This window comes from Anabrus simplex, chromosome 5 (genome assembly GCF_040414725.1).
Source record: "Anabrus simplex isolate iqAnaSimp1 chromosome 5, ASM4041472v1, whole genome shotgun sequence".
Classification (NCBI taxonomy): Eukaryota; Metazoa; Arthropoda; class Insecta; order Orthoptera; family Tettigoniidae; genus Anabrus; species Anabrus simplex.
This window is the reverse complement of record NC_090269.1, coordinates 403,500,199-403,514,851: the sequence shown is the minus strand read 5'-3', so window position 1 is coordinate 403,514,851 and position 14,653 is coordinate 403,500,199. Positions and strand designations below refer to the sequence as shown.

The following is a 14,653-nucleotide window of genomic DNA, read 5'->3' as shown; positions in this document are numbered from 1 at the left end:
GATGTAAAGAGACTACTACTAACTATTATCTAAATCTAGGTTATCGTTGACGTTCCTCATACTATGAAACGAGAACACCAAAAATGTAACTTTTTTATGGAAGGATTTTCCGTTTAATGATTAAAGAAATATTTTAAATGACCACTACAATGTTAATTAACATAAGAAAAGCAACACAAATGGATGTGGAAGTGACTAAACATTACGTTAACTAAAAAGGAAACAATCTTAACTTCTGATTCTTGTCATTATTTTTCCACAACATCAATAATAACTTTAAATTAAATGGAAAATATCAAAGAAAATCAAAATCACGACTCTGAAGGCTTAAATTTTAAATGAGTCCATCGTTCACAACATTCTCTTCAAACTGATGGTTTAAAGTCAATAATTCTTGTTAACTTGGCACAGTTACTCATTAACTCAAATAAATGTCTCAACATCACGTTATTCCACTTAAATCATCGACCAATATGTCAAAAAAAAACTCTATACCTAACAACTTGAACGCACCAGTAACCTATGCTCTTCACTATCATCCAGGTTAAGCAAATGATTAAATAGCATAATACAACATCATAATTCTTCAAATAATAACATTGAAAAAATAAGAAATGAAACAGGTCTCTTCTGAGCTCCACCGGCATCTGCACCTATATAATGAACATTGAAAATCATCACCAACTACAATGGTTTTAAAACTATGATAACTGCAGCTCTGGTGTCCTCCGTGAAATCAACCTGAAAAACTACGTTAGCTCTAAGCATCAAACCAATGGTCTATAGAAAGAAACTCAACTAGCAAAGGAAATATTCTACTCACCGTATATAAATGAAGATCATATGACATGGTTCTCAACTACTTAGCATTATCAATTCGTGAAGATCTTATGTCACTCCAGTATTATATGCGAACTGTTTACATTGTATTTAATTAATATATTTTAGACGATCATACTACCAGTGTTCACGAAACGCCTTGAAATGTCATCTTAAATATCGCTTCATGCCTAAGTTATTACCATTCATTATAGCAAAATTCAAATTCATCGCATGACTACATCAATCCCTACTACAATAAATCTCATCAGGACTTCTACACTGCGCCATTCTATAAAATGCGTAATCCCAATGACACCTTCACAATAATCAATGTAACATTAACCATTTACATATTTTCGACGATCCTATCACAACAACCTTTCATCATATCACACATATGTCATGCTTAACTAATTCTTATTTCATTAGGAAAGTATCCTCAGGCACTTTACATTACGAAGACCATTTATCATCACCATATTTAACATAATATCACCACAACATCACAATCACATTCCCGAACACTATGTTTGACATTAAAAAAATATGATCGCTGATGACTCTAAGTTACGCACATTATACTTATCAACTTGTTCTAACATATATTCGAACCGTAAGTTAAAACTGGAATATCTTCACAATGATACTATCTTAACACAGGTATTAACCATGCCTAAACTTATCCATGTAACTTTGCTAGTGATTTCTTAAATTCATACAATGTAATGTACGATATATCATACTTCAGGATCATTCACGACATGATTCACGACACCCTTATCCACCATAAGGTAATGATCAACAAAATAAGACGATTGCCTTCAAGTTGTAACTTAGCCTGTCACAATTTTGACATTAAGAAAACATACTACTCTACTTAAGCAGCTACATAGCGGGATAAAAAGACATTAATTTGGGTACTCATCGTGTTCTGCAGCTTCCTGATGAAAACACGTCTCATCCTCCAATATTGGTTTCCTTAGCCATTGGTGTCCATCTCAGCTCTCATCAAGGTCTGGTGAGACCTTTATTTTAATTTAGTTATGCATGCTGAAATCCATAATCGTCTCACAATTGTAACCAATGGTCTCTATCTTCATGTTACCTGAAATTCGTACAAAATCCATTAACATAGAATCATATGCATTTATATCATCCGTAATATTTGTACGCAACACTTACCTGAATATTATGAAGAAAATCAGATACGTATCTAATTTTTTACAAAAGTTATTTCTAATTTTAGCTAACAATATTGCTTTTCGTCTGATCAATCTTTCTAATACGTGTGCTATACTTCCAATCCTCTCTTAAGTCTTTTTACAGAACAGTCAACCTCTCTTATTTGAAACAAAATCTAAGACTAGCCCACAATAATGACAGACGGTTTGCATTTGCGACACTTCTCCATATTTCCTGGCTTCCCATATGATTTTGACAATCAAAACACCTGACTTCTTGAGATAGAGAGCTCTTATGTAATCATTTACGTCGGCAAAGGAAATCGTTTAGCAATCTGCCACACAATGTTTTGGTTGCTAATCGACAATTTCGTCACCCGTCTCGATTATCAAATCATATCGGACTAGATAGGCAGGGTATGGCCGTCATATGTAGATCGAACTTAGCCCAATTAATTCAATACGTTCCATGGCCTCCAATGCACTTCTATCATTGATATTCTCGCTGTTTATTCATATTTAACAAACTTTTGCTGAAGAAACTGCAATATTTGCTTAATTCTGTGTCTCGTACTGCGGCATTTATTATCCACCGTAATTTGACAAGATACCACGGGGTTCAGAGCTTATCAATTTTTACCGATACCGCCAATCTGTTGCCTGTTATTCATGCCGTTGAGCGAGTTATCTAGGTTTCTGACACACTTGGACGTATAGTAGTCAGACATACGATTTCATTGACTTTATTTTTCACCATAAACTTCCAATGTCTTCACTGACTTCAATCTGACATTCATTGGAAGGTTATAGTATCGAGATGAACAATGCATCATCTGTAGGTTCTACTGGTTTGCTACATCATGATTGATTCTATTATCGTACATTTGAGATTCGTAGATCTAGAAAAGGCATTCGATAATGTTGATTGGACCAGGCTATTTATGATTCTGAAGATGATAGGGATCAGATACCGAGAACGAAGAATTATCTACAACCTGTATAAAAATCAATCTGCAGTTATAAGAATCGAGGGCTCTGAAAAAGAAGCAGCAATCCAGAAAGGAGTGAGGCAAGGCTGCAGTTTGTCCCCTCTCCTTTTCATTGTTTACATAGAACAGGCAGCAAAGGAAATCAAAGAGAAATTTGGAAAGGGAATCACAGTCCAAGGAGAGGAAATCAAAACCTTGAGATTTGCGGATGATATTGTTATTTTATCTGAGACTGCTGAAGATCTCGAGAAGTTGCTGAATGGTATGGATGAAGTCTTAGGTAAGGAGTACAAGATGAAAATAAATAAGTCCAAAACAAAAGTAATGGAGTGCAGTCGAACGAAGGCAGGTGATGTAGGAAATATTAGATTAGGAAACGAAGTCTTAAAGGAAGTAGATGAATATTGTTACTTGGGTAGTAAAATAACTAACGATGGCAGAAGTAAGGAGGACATAAAATGCAGACTAGCACAAGCAAGGAAGAGCTTTCTTAAGAAAAGAAATTTGCTCACTTCAAACATTGATATCGGAATTAGAAAGATGTTTTTGAAGACTTTTGTGTGGAGCGTGGCATTGTATGGAAGTGAAACATGGACGATAACTAGCTCAGAAAGAAAGAGAATAGAAGCTTTTGAAATGTGGTGTTACAGAAGAATGCTGAAGGTGAGATGGATAGATGGAATCACGAATGAAGAGATACTGAATCGAATTGGTGAGAGGAGATCGATTTGGCTAAATTTGACGAGAAGAAGAGATAGAATGATAGGACACATCTTGTTCAGGACTTGTTCAGTTGGTTTTTGAAGGAAGTGTAGGTGGCAAGAACGGTAGGGGTAGACCAAGGTATGAATATGACAAACAGATTAGAGCAGATGTAGGATGCAGTAGTTACGTAGAAATGAAAAGGTTAGCACAGGATAGGGTGGCATGGAGGGCTGCATCAAACCAGTCTATGGACTGATGACTCAAACACACACATTTGAGATTTGAGATGGAGCGTGTTTTAATATAACCTCATATTTAAAAAAACACGCCCTTGATTATTGTCATAAAATTTGGAGAAAAAGCATGTCTGTTATGTGGATACATTCAATATACTTCATTGTATGTACCTGAGATAATTAGTTAAAATGGAAGCCATACTTTCCAGTGTCGAGTTAGTAAAATATTATAGATGTTGATTCCCATAGGGAACCTGAAATATTTGTCCTTTACTCATTCAGGACAAATATTTCAGGTTCCCTATAGGAATCAACATCTATATCATCTGATGGCCAAGCAGGCATCAATTTTTGATAATGAGACAAAGTCTCTCATAGTGCATTTAGTGTCAACACACAACAATTTCAATATAAATTATAACACTATAAACATACCTGTATGCTTTTGAGAGAGCACGTTTTGAACTTAAGATGCATTTGTTAACTTGCAGTTGCTATTTTAAAAACCACTAAATTTCATATTTTATAAAAAATGCTGCACTTCTCAGTTTTCAGAATTTATTGACTATGTATTTAAACATATATAATTTGATACTGTTTGCTTTATTAGCTGCTTAACATATGTATTGTATATATTGTATATATATTGTATGTCTGGTATTTTTAAATATTAGTACGGTACTCTTAGTATTAAGGATTGTATATATACTTTTATTTTTCCATTTCTGTTCAAGTCTATTTTGCTGTTTATGTATTTTGAATTTTATCAGAGAAATTGTATATTTTGTATAAACTATAACCCTAACATACCTTATGGTAAAGTAGGGTTCACAGCACTTTGGAGATTAAATAATAATAATAATAATAATAATAATAATAATAATAATAATAATAACAACAATAATAATAAACATACCTGTAAAAAATACACACTGTTTTACAAAGAATGACATGTTTCGTTCTACAAGAACGTCCTCAGATTCTATCAAATCACTTAAACCATGCGTATGTATGTACAGTTTACATTGCATAAACTTGTCAATGATGGAGAGTTTAGTGATAATATGAACAAGTATTGACAAATAATGTTTTACAAGTATTAACGCATGGGTGATGGGCCCCAAGAAATCTTGTACACTCGCCAGCAGTAGGTGACGGGCCCCAAGAAATCTCGGTTTTATTCACAACATTGTTTTCGGTCTCCCTATGACATCTCTTGACCATACATTGAACTATTTCGGACTTGCACATTAAGCAGAATAAATTGTAGATGTACATCTGCCACTTTTCTTTTATTCATGGCCTTCTTTTATTCTTTGATTTAGTTTCAAAACGTCGACTTTCTTTCTGCTGGTTCAGTCAGTGATTAAGATGGAGTGCTCGCGTAATGAAGTGTTAGCTGATGAAGATGTTTTAGAAGGATTGTATGCCTATGATCGATCAAATTGATATAAACTAAACCAAGCCCCACGGCACTTAGTGCCCTTGAAAGGGCTTTGGCCTGCGCAGCAACCGCTGCTCAGGCCGAAGGCCTGCAGATTACAAGGGTCCGTGTGGTCAGCACGACGCATCCTCTCGGCCGTTATTCTGGGCTTTTGAGACCGGGGCCGCCATCTCACCATCAGATAGCTCCACAATTCTCATCAATTGGCTGAGTGGATGTTGAACTAGCCCTCAGGTCGAGAGAAAAATCTCTGACCTGGCCGGGAATCGAACCCAGGGCCTCCAGGAGAGAGGCAGACATGCTACCCCTACACCACGGGGCCGGCCAAACGGATATAGTGATTGTGAATTAGTGCAAACTGAATGTGAGAGTGATAGTGGAAGTGATATTCAAGCCCTACACAAAGTCTGCAGTGCTCACAAAAAGCGCAGTGAAACATGCTACATCTGCTCTTTCTGTAAGGCGCCACTGCACAGAGGGTCATGCTTCCAAAGATGCCATGCTCTCAAGCACTACTAGGGGCATTGATGAGTACTCATACCAACTTTGAAGATAAAATCTTAACTAGATTAATATTTATGTACATTTTTATAATCATGTGCACACTAGAACGCTCAGTAGAAAAATGTCCGATCCACAGCGTATGTGACAAGCTCAAGCATCCAGTCAGCAGCGTGTTAACATAATGAAAAAAACTTCTGTACTTATCTAGACTGCCGATGCTAAATTCGTTGTCACCAAACACTATTTCAGGACTGTGGTCATGGAGAGGCAAATGGAGAGTTTTGAGCATAGCATACTTTTACATCTGAGATAATTATTTATAATTTCTGGTGGATTTTCTTTTTGATTTCTGCCCCTAACATCTACTACTTTTCTCAGTATTGTATTTGCATTTTGGTGGTAGCCGAAAAAGACTTTTAATATGTAATCAATCTAGTAATTGGCAGATGAGCATTAAAGTGAAACCATTAATTTTTTTCTTTTCCTTTTTCCAGTTTTGTTCTCGTATCTTCCAATCTGCATTACTTATGCAGTTGTGTCAGTCGTGATGTACATACTGATGATTTGGGGTGCTAGCATTGTAAGTATATTGCAATTTATTGATCTTTCTGGTCATTAACTTTTAGCAGTCTTATTTAAATAGAGAATATTTGCTCAGCAGGTCATATTTAAAAGGGGCAAGTTTTACAAGTTTCACACAGATGCTTTAATTTAACTAAAGGGTTGAATCTTTATGTACAGGGCTGATTTTGCTACTGATTCTGCTTTTCTAATTTGTTTCACACCTACTCCTTTAGTTCTAAGTCCTGTAATCTACTCTCATATGGTACAGTAGGAAACAAATGCCTGGTTGCATGGTGGATCGTTTCCAACTGGTTGGATAAAAACCGGAGGTGAGGATGAAAGTATAGAAGGTAGCCAGTAGTGTAAGGAGTGCAGGTGGGGCTTGGCGGATGTGTTGATAATGGATGCGATCGGGGCCTGGAGCAGTGTCTCGAGTTTGGGATAGAGCGTCTGTGATGTCTGTGACTGTTATCGGGGTGTTTAAGACATGGGGTGAGAGTGAGTGGGTTGAGGATGGTTGTACTTAGGGCGAGGATAGAAGGTTTTGGTAAAAGGTGGGGTCGGTTATGGAATGATGAATGGTGGGGGTAAAGCGTTGATGTAAGTGAGAGGAGAAGATCTCGAGTTTTTCCGCAGTGTTACTTGGAGATCGGCCGTTATGAAGGATGGGGTAAGACAGGGTGCGATGTTGGCCAAGAAGGGAAGAGAGCTTACGCCAGAATTTGGAAGGGGAGGCATGTTGAGCATTTAGAGATGTGCAGGTGGCAGACCAAGATCGACGATGGTGGGCATGGAGATAGTTGGTAATTGTACGGTTGGTTTGGCGATGGAGACGGAGAAAGTAACGATCACGGGTTCTGGAGAATTCAGAGAGGTAGTACTGGGATATTTTCTGGAGATGGCGGAATTTAGGTGGGAGGCACGGTTTATGGGGTGTGTGAAGGGTGGGGGGAATATGGGCGTCGGAGGCGGAAGTTATTGTATCATGGATGAATTGTGCAACGGTTTCTACGGATTGGGCATCGGTGGGAGGAGGAGTGGGGTGGGTGAGGGATTGGCTAATGTGGTCACGGTAGTCTAGCCAGTTGGCTTTGGAAAAAAGAGTGATGATGTGCCAGGGGGTGGAGTTGGTGTTTGGACCATGGGTTGGAATTTGGAGTAGGATAGGGAGGTGGTCACTTCCTATACTGGGGAGAAAAGAGACTTGCAAGAGATTTATAAAAGAATTATGAGCGATAACGGCGTCAGGGGTGGTTTGTGAGGAAGGGCGCGATGGTCCTGGAAGCGGAATAAAGGATGAGTCTATGTTGTGTAGGAAGGTGTCGGAAGTTATGAAGTTCGGTGGTTGTTCGACCATGCAGGTTGAGATCTGCGAGGAGGATGAAATGCCGGAATGAGGTATGGAGATAGGTGAGGAAGTCTGTCGGAAGAGGGTTTTGGGAGCGGTTGTATATTGTGGCTAGATGAAGGATTCTGGGTCTGAAATAAATGGTTGCTATAAGGGATTCGGGAAAAGAATGAGGGTGAGGGAGGAGGTGGATGCGCGTTGCGAGGGAGGTACGGACTGTGATAGCGGCACCCCCACGAGCAGTCCCATCGGTGTGGTCCGCTCTGTGGAGGGTGAAGCCAGGTAAGTGAGCAGGTTGGCAAGGATGGAACATGGTTTCATTGAGTAAGACAGTATGAGTGGAATTTTGGTGTAGAAGAGCTTGGAGGTGAAGGCGTTTTTTCCGGAAGGATTGGATGTTCAGGAAAACGATGGAGATGGGAGGGGAGGGTTTTCTACTTTGGGTTGTATTATCCATCATACAAGGGTTTGGAGGTGGGAGAAGTGAAAATGACAGTTTAAACCAGAGTGGGTTGTTTGAAAATGGAGGTTTAAGGCTTGATTGGCGGCAGCTTGAAGGTGGGCGAGGACGAGGGAGCGGTGATAGGGAAAGATGTTAAGGAGAGATAAGGTAAAAAATTGGACAATATCTTCTATTGATGGGGGGAAAAACAGAGAGTTGGGGCAACAAATTTGGAACGGTTTTCGGGAGGGGGAGGGCGAGCTTTACATAGGCGTGAGTAGGTGGGATGAGGTTGACCACAGGTTTTGCAGACAGGTAGAGCCTGGGTGTTGGGACATTGGTTGGTGGGGTGAGGTTGCGTGCAGTGCCCACAGACCGGTTGTTTGGCTTGACATTGCGCAGTGCTGTGTTGATTGTATGTAAGACAACGTTCACAACATAATGGCTGAGATGGGGGCACCTTGGATGGTTCCATGCGGTAATGTTGTTTAAAAATGGAGACTCCAGTAGTTAACAATCTATCCAAGTCAGCCGTGGTTGGGAGGAGAGCGCAAATCAGGAAGGTCGGCCCAAACTCGTTCCTAATTCGACTTCCCGTGCGGGGACGTACTCTGCGTTAAGTTCGTAGAGGATTATATCGTCGGTGAGCTCCGGGTCAACCCCCCTGATTACACAACTAAAAAGACTGCGTCTGGGGGGTGGGGGATGAGTCTTGATGCGCGGTTGGGAAAGGTGCTCGAAAGGGGAGGAAGAGCCTAGTTGTGAAGCCCCGATGGTATTTACGAGTTTAGAGGCGGCCTCCTCACCATTGACTTTCATGATATATCCGTTGGAGGTAGGTCTGATGTCTGCTATCTCTTCTCTCTTCATATGGTATCTATGTAGGGTGCGGAATATGGCTTGGGCAGAGCGGAACGGGGGAGCTGAGTTTTTAAGGAGATAGCTGTGTGTGCCCTGTGGGCGCTGTTGGAGGAATCTATCATTTGAGATGGGGCGGGAAGCTTGGGAGAGGGGAGGAAAGTCAGTGGCTGAAGAGGTGTTGGGGGAAATCGGCGCTGTCTCCATGGAGCGCTGCTCGTGTACGAAGTCAGTTGTTGCAGAGGTGTTAACAGTGTCGGAATGTAGTCCTTGGTGGGATCCTGCAGGCGGCAGAGTGTCCTTGAACTGTGATAGACCTTGATGCGAGCCTGGCACAGTAGGAGAGGTGGCCGTCAGTTTTCTGGGTGGTTCAGATTCTGCAGTGCGAAGTGGATGATGACGTTTGTATTGTGCTCGACTAGAGTCCCGTTGTGTTGGGGCTGGCTGAACTGGTAAGGGACGAAAAGGTGGTTGGTCTTCGGAGGAGAACATAACTGAGTGATGCGCAGTGGTGCTTGTGGTGTTTGTAGCACTGTTGATGGTGGAACTGGTGGCGTTTGTGGTGGTGGTAGTAGTATTTGTGACAGTTTTTGTAGAAATGTTATCCATGGTGTAAGAAACAACTCACTGTCTCTGAGGGCAGTCTTTATATGGTCTTTGGTGAACCCTGGTGGGTCAGGGAGTCACCAAACCTGAGCTTTAGCAGTACACTTGGCACTATCCCATCGCCGCCATAAGACCTATCTGTGTTGGTGTGATGTAAAGCAAGTTAAAAAAAAAAAAAAAAAAAAAAAAAAAAGGATAAAGTTAAAAATCAAGAGGACAAATTGGAGCAAATATTTGTTTGTTAGAAGAGGAATTAGGTATTTAAATAATTTACCAAGGGAGTTGCTCAAGGGAGTTCTTTGAAATCATTTAAGTAAAAGTCCGACTCGTTGGCTGAACGGTCAGCGTACTGGCCTTCGGTTCAGAGGGTCCCGGGTTCGATTCCCGGCCGGGCCGGGGATTTTAACCTCAATTGGTTAATTCCAATGGCACGGGGGCTGGGTGTGTGTGCTGTCTTCATCATCATTTCATCCTCATCACGACGCGCAAGTCACCTGCGGGTGTCAAATAGAAAGACCTGCACCTGGCGAGCCGAACCCATCCTGGGATATCCTGGCACTAAAACCATACGACATTCCATTTAAGAAAAAATTAGGTAAACAATTGATAAGGAAACTGCCACTTGGGCCACAGCTGTAAACGCAGATCTGTTGTGATTAATTGATTTGATCATTTGGTCAAACAGAATTCATGTGGACAGCAACGCTGTCAAATTGTGATTTTCATCAAGACTCCGTATAATGTGAATATTATTTTATCTCCTTCATAGGGTAATCGTTTCCTCCTCCTGCCTTGGCTCATCATGGAAATGATATCAATTGTAATAGTGGGACTGGGAGTTGTGATTGGTGGAATCGTCTGCTTGGCTATTGACTGGGATTTTAAAGCTATTGGAGCCTTAATATTGGGAATTGGACTGCCTATATTCGGTATGTATATGCTATATCTCAAATTTCTATGATAATTTTTGAACAAAATATTAAAATATTTGTTGACTTTTCATATTAAAAAAACCCATGCTCTTAAGTATAGGGGTTGAAATGGAAATTTTCAGAATTGGAACAGATAAGGAAATTTGTTGCAAAGAATAATGTGTCCACTGAAGAAAATTTTACAAGAAAAACAATAAACTGGTTATAACCAAACCAGGTAAGTAATAATGAGGCTGCAAAAGTGTAGTTGTTCTGTGTTATCAGGAAACAAATGAAATTCATAGTTCAAGTTCTGTATTGACTGTAGTATCTAAGTTAAAGTAAAGTAAAGTAAAGTATAAGATTTCCACCTTTTCAGTACTAGGCCTACACATTATAATCTTATAGATTATTTAATCAATGTTATATTTAAAAGTGAACATGTTTCGGCTCTGATACCGTGGTTGGTGGATCAGCAGAGGTGAAAGAAGGTGCTGGGATGAATGGGTCTAACTACAAAGTCAAAGTTAATTTAAAATTTTAAGGAACGGTTATATTTTCTTTTCTTTAAAAAAAAAAATCAACAAATAACAATGTAACAGGTGCCAGTATCAACAAATAGGTTTAGTAAAGATAAGATAGGTGGCATAAACTGATCTTGGGCTTCAAGCCCTTACTTTACAATTTTGTGTTCCTAGCTCACATTACAAACACAAATTCGTCAAAGAGCAGAAATACCCTAATACGCGGAGCCCTTGCTCCTCATTACAATATTAAGCCTCCCAGAGGCATTCTTACAATACTAGAAAAGAGCTGCCCCGCTCTCAGATTTCCAAGCCTCTTAAAGGCAATACCAGACTTTACAATTAATTGCCGTCAAGGCACAACTTACAAAAATGAAACAGGGGTGTCTTGTACCCAACCTACTGGACCTTTATGGAACGCGAATAATGGTTACATAAATGTCCTGAAACCAAAATGAAAGGAGGCAAAAACTTGCACTCCTCGATATGACTCCTTAAAACCTAACTGGCACTAGGCCGATGAAACAGGGGCTATTCCCAAACTATGGAGGTGACCCGTATAAGGAAGAAATTTAAAACATTAAGGAAGAGAAGAAGATCAGTTACCGAAACGTAGTCACCTCAAACCAAAATGAAGGGGAGCTCGAGAGGGTAAATCACTCTCTATCCCCGAATTACAGTTACAGATATTTACATAAGCCGGCAGAAAATTACATTACAGAGCAGTAGGTTACATGGTAAAAGATTCGGACCTTTCCCACGGGTTAAACTGCTGAACTAGCCAGAAATAAAGATGTTAAATGGCCATTACCTTATTGAAGACCTGCCCCCAGATGAAAGAGGCACTTGCTGCCTCCTGCTTTACGTCCACACACTTAGTTAGATGTTGGTCGAGTGGCCAAGAGACGAGAAAATCAGCCGTTTATAAACCCTCGGGGAAGGTTCGAGACCTTTCATGAATAATTAAGCCGTACCCTCTCAATTTTATTGGTTAGTTTAAAGTTACACACCAAAACGAAGAAGAAGCCTGTGATTGGTTAGAAATTAATTACAATAATTCTGGATTGGCTAAATTCAAAACCACCGAGCTTGATAGCTGCAGCCGCTTAAGTGCGGACAGTATCCAGTATTCGGAAGATAGTAGGTTCGAACCCCACTGTCGGCAGCCCTGAAAATGGTTTTCCGTGGTTTCCCATTTTCACACCAGGCAAATGCTGGGGCTGTACCTTAATTAAGGCCACGGCCGCTTCCTTCCCACTCCTAGGCTTTTCCTGTCCCATCGTCGCCATAAGACCTATCTGTGTCGGTGCGACGTAAAACAACTAGCAAAAAAAAAAAAAAATCAAAACTGGCGGAAAGAGAGATAAATATTGCCAACCCACAAATGAATGAACGAAATTTAGTAAAGAACAACCTTATGAATACAAAATTTCTTCGAATAAGGTTCCTTCACTTCGCACCAGGGTGCATGATCATAGTTTTTCGGCAGTGACATCTATGAGAGAATGTCCAAAATTCTTGATAAATAGTAAACAAAAACAAGTCGAAATTCACACAGTGACATCTTCAGAGGAAAGGTTTAAGTAGGTCCAGTTTAAGTTCAGTGTTTCTCCAGTAGAGGAGTTCCGATTGGCGCGAGATTTAAACGTGCGGCATAGAGGTGTACCACCCGGTACAGACCTCCCCCCCCCCCCCAAAGTCCTTCCCAGGGGGAAAGAGAAGAATTTTTGAAAAAAAATTATCATTTGTTGAAGAAAATTCCTAATTCCTTGCAAATAGATTTGTGGAAGAACATGGAAGAGACATTAATAGTTGAAGAAGAATTTCCAAAGTCTCTTAACGTTGGTTAGTAGAAGAATTTTGAAGAACGTTAATAAATAAAATTCTCAAGGGTTTTTTTTTATTATTATTATTTTTTTTTTTATTTATTTATTTATTTTTTAAGTAGATAGGTAGAAATTAGTTGAACTCCAGCTTTAGAGTGTCTTTGTTGCCGGAGAATGCAAAATACATGTTTTGATAATTTTGACGGCAAGCCCAGCCACCGCTGCCGATGTTCAGTTGAGGTTGCCCGGACCCCTCAAGTACCCTCAGATACACCTCTCCCGCTACTATGTGAGGGGTAGTCGTCGTGAAGGACGCCACAGATCAGAAGTGTATTAACAATCCCCAGATGAGTTGGCAGTTGGTGCGCCGCAGTTCAGCCTTTGCCGGGAGATGGACTCCAGCATGCCGTACACAGGTAGACATCACGGGAGTGGAGTGGGCCCATACCCCACCTCAGTGGAGGTACGGCGACGACAGGCTGTGGTGACACTGGAACAGTAATATCTCGGCGACAGCAAAATGTTGTTAGAAACTTGAGAGTAGAGGGTACGATCTTTATTGGTGAGGCAGAGGGGCCAGCGGCGTGGAAGACGATTTGCCACTAGTGTGGATATGCAGGAGGCGGGGGCTTGGTAATGGCCACAACGGAATGGACAGCAGGAAAACCGAAGGGAAAGATCGTACATTTGTATACAGATCAGATAAGACAACAAAAGAGCGGAAGGCCTAAGATTTAGAGAAAATATAACCTTCAGAGGTCTAGCAAAAGTTTAGTGGCTATGAACAAACAAACGAATTATACAGGTTTTACTTGGGAAATATGGACTCTAAAGATCTTCTCGGTTGCTGGATTGCTCACTAATAATGTGACAGGATTCAGAAAATCTAAAATGATGCACGGCCCATGAAATCTGGGGGCAAGCTTGCCCGCGGGAACAAAGTTTTTAACCATGACTTGATCTCCTACTTTTAGATTGGTGGGCCTCCGTCCACGATCATATCTTTCCCTAACCTTTCCATGAAAAACTTTAAGATTTGCCTTAGACTTCTTCCAAAGATCTCTAATATTATCGGGATCTATTGTCTCGGGTAGAATATCACTAAGAGACCAAAGGTTAGAGAGCGGCGTGTTGGGTGCGAATTTAAACATCAAGGAGCTGGAGTGAACTTATGAGATTCATGAACCGCCGACTTCAAAGCGAAGGCCAACCAATGCAGGGATGTATCCCACCTGGAATGATCATCATGATGATAGGCAATAACAGCCGATCTCAGATTACGATTGACCCGCTCAGCCAGAGATGGTTGGGGATAATATGCCGAGGTAGTTACGTGAGAGATGGACAGATCAAAACAGAATTTATGGAAGAGATTGGAGGTAAAGGCTTTAGCATTATCAGAAACCAAGTATTGGTACGGACCAAAACAGGCAAAGATGGTATTTAAACAATAAATGGTGGACTGAGCGGTAGCCAGCTTAGTCAGAAATAACCAGGAAAATCTTGTGAAACCATCTACACACACGAGAATAAATTTGTTGGCATTCCCCTTTGATTGGGGGAAGGATCCTACGTAGTCGATATAGAGGCATTCCATGGGGCATGACGCTTGATGAGAAGATAGAAGACCTAACTTAGTTGACAATGTGGGTTTACTGAGCAAACATGCTTTACCAGCTTTTACCAATTCCCG

General features: G+C 40.5%; 1 protein-coding gene across 1 annotated transcript in view; it reads left to right on the top strand.

The window, feature by feature from the left end:
* The window catches only part of LOC136874178 (uncharacterized), a 121,194-nt gene that overhangs the window by 83,509 nt on the left and 23,032 nt on the right, over window positions 1-14,653 (top strand). Inside the window, exons 4-5 of the mRNA XM_067147762.2 lie at window positions 6,376-6,461; window positions 10,469-10,628. Of these exons, the coding sequence (XP_067003863.1) occupies window positions 6,376-6,461; window positions 10,469-10,628 (246 nt within the window). The remainder of the gene's footprint in view (window positions 1-6,375; window positions 6,462-10,468; window positions 10,629-14,653) is intronic.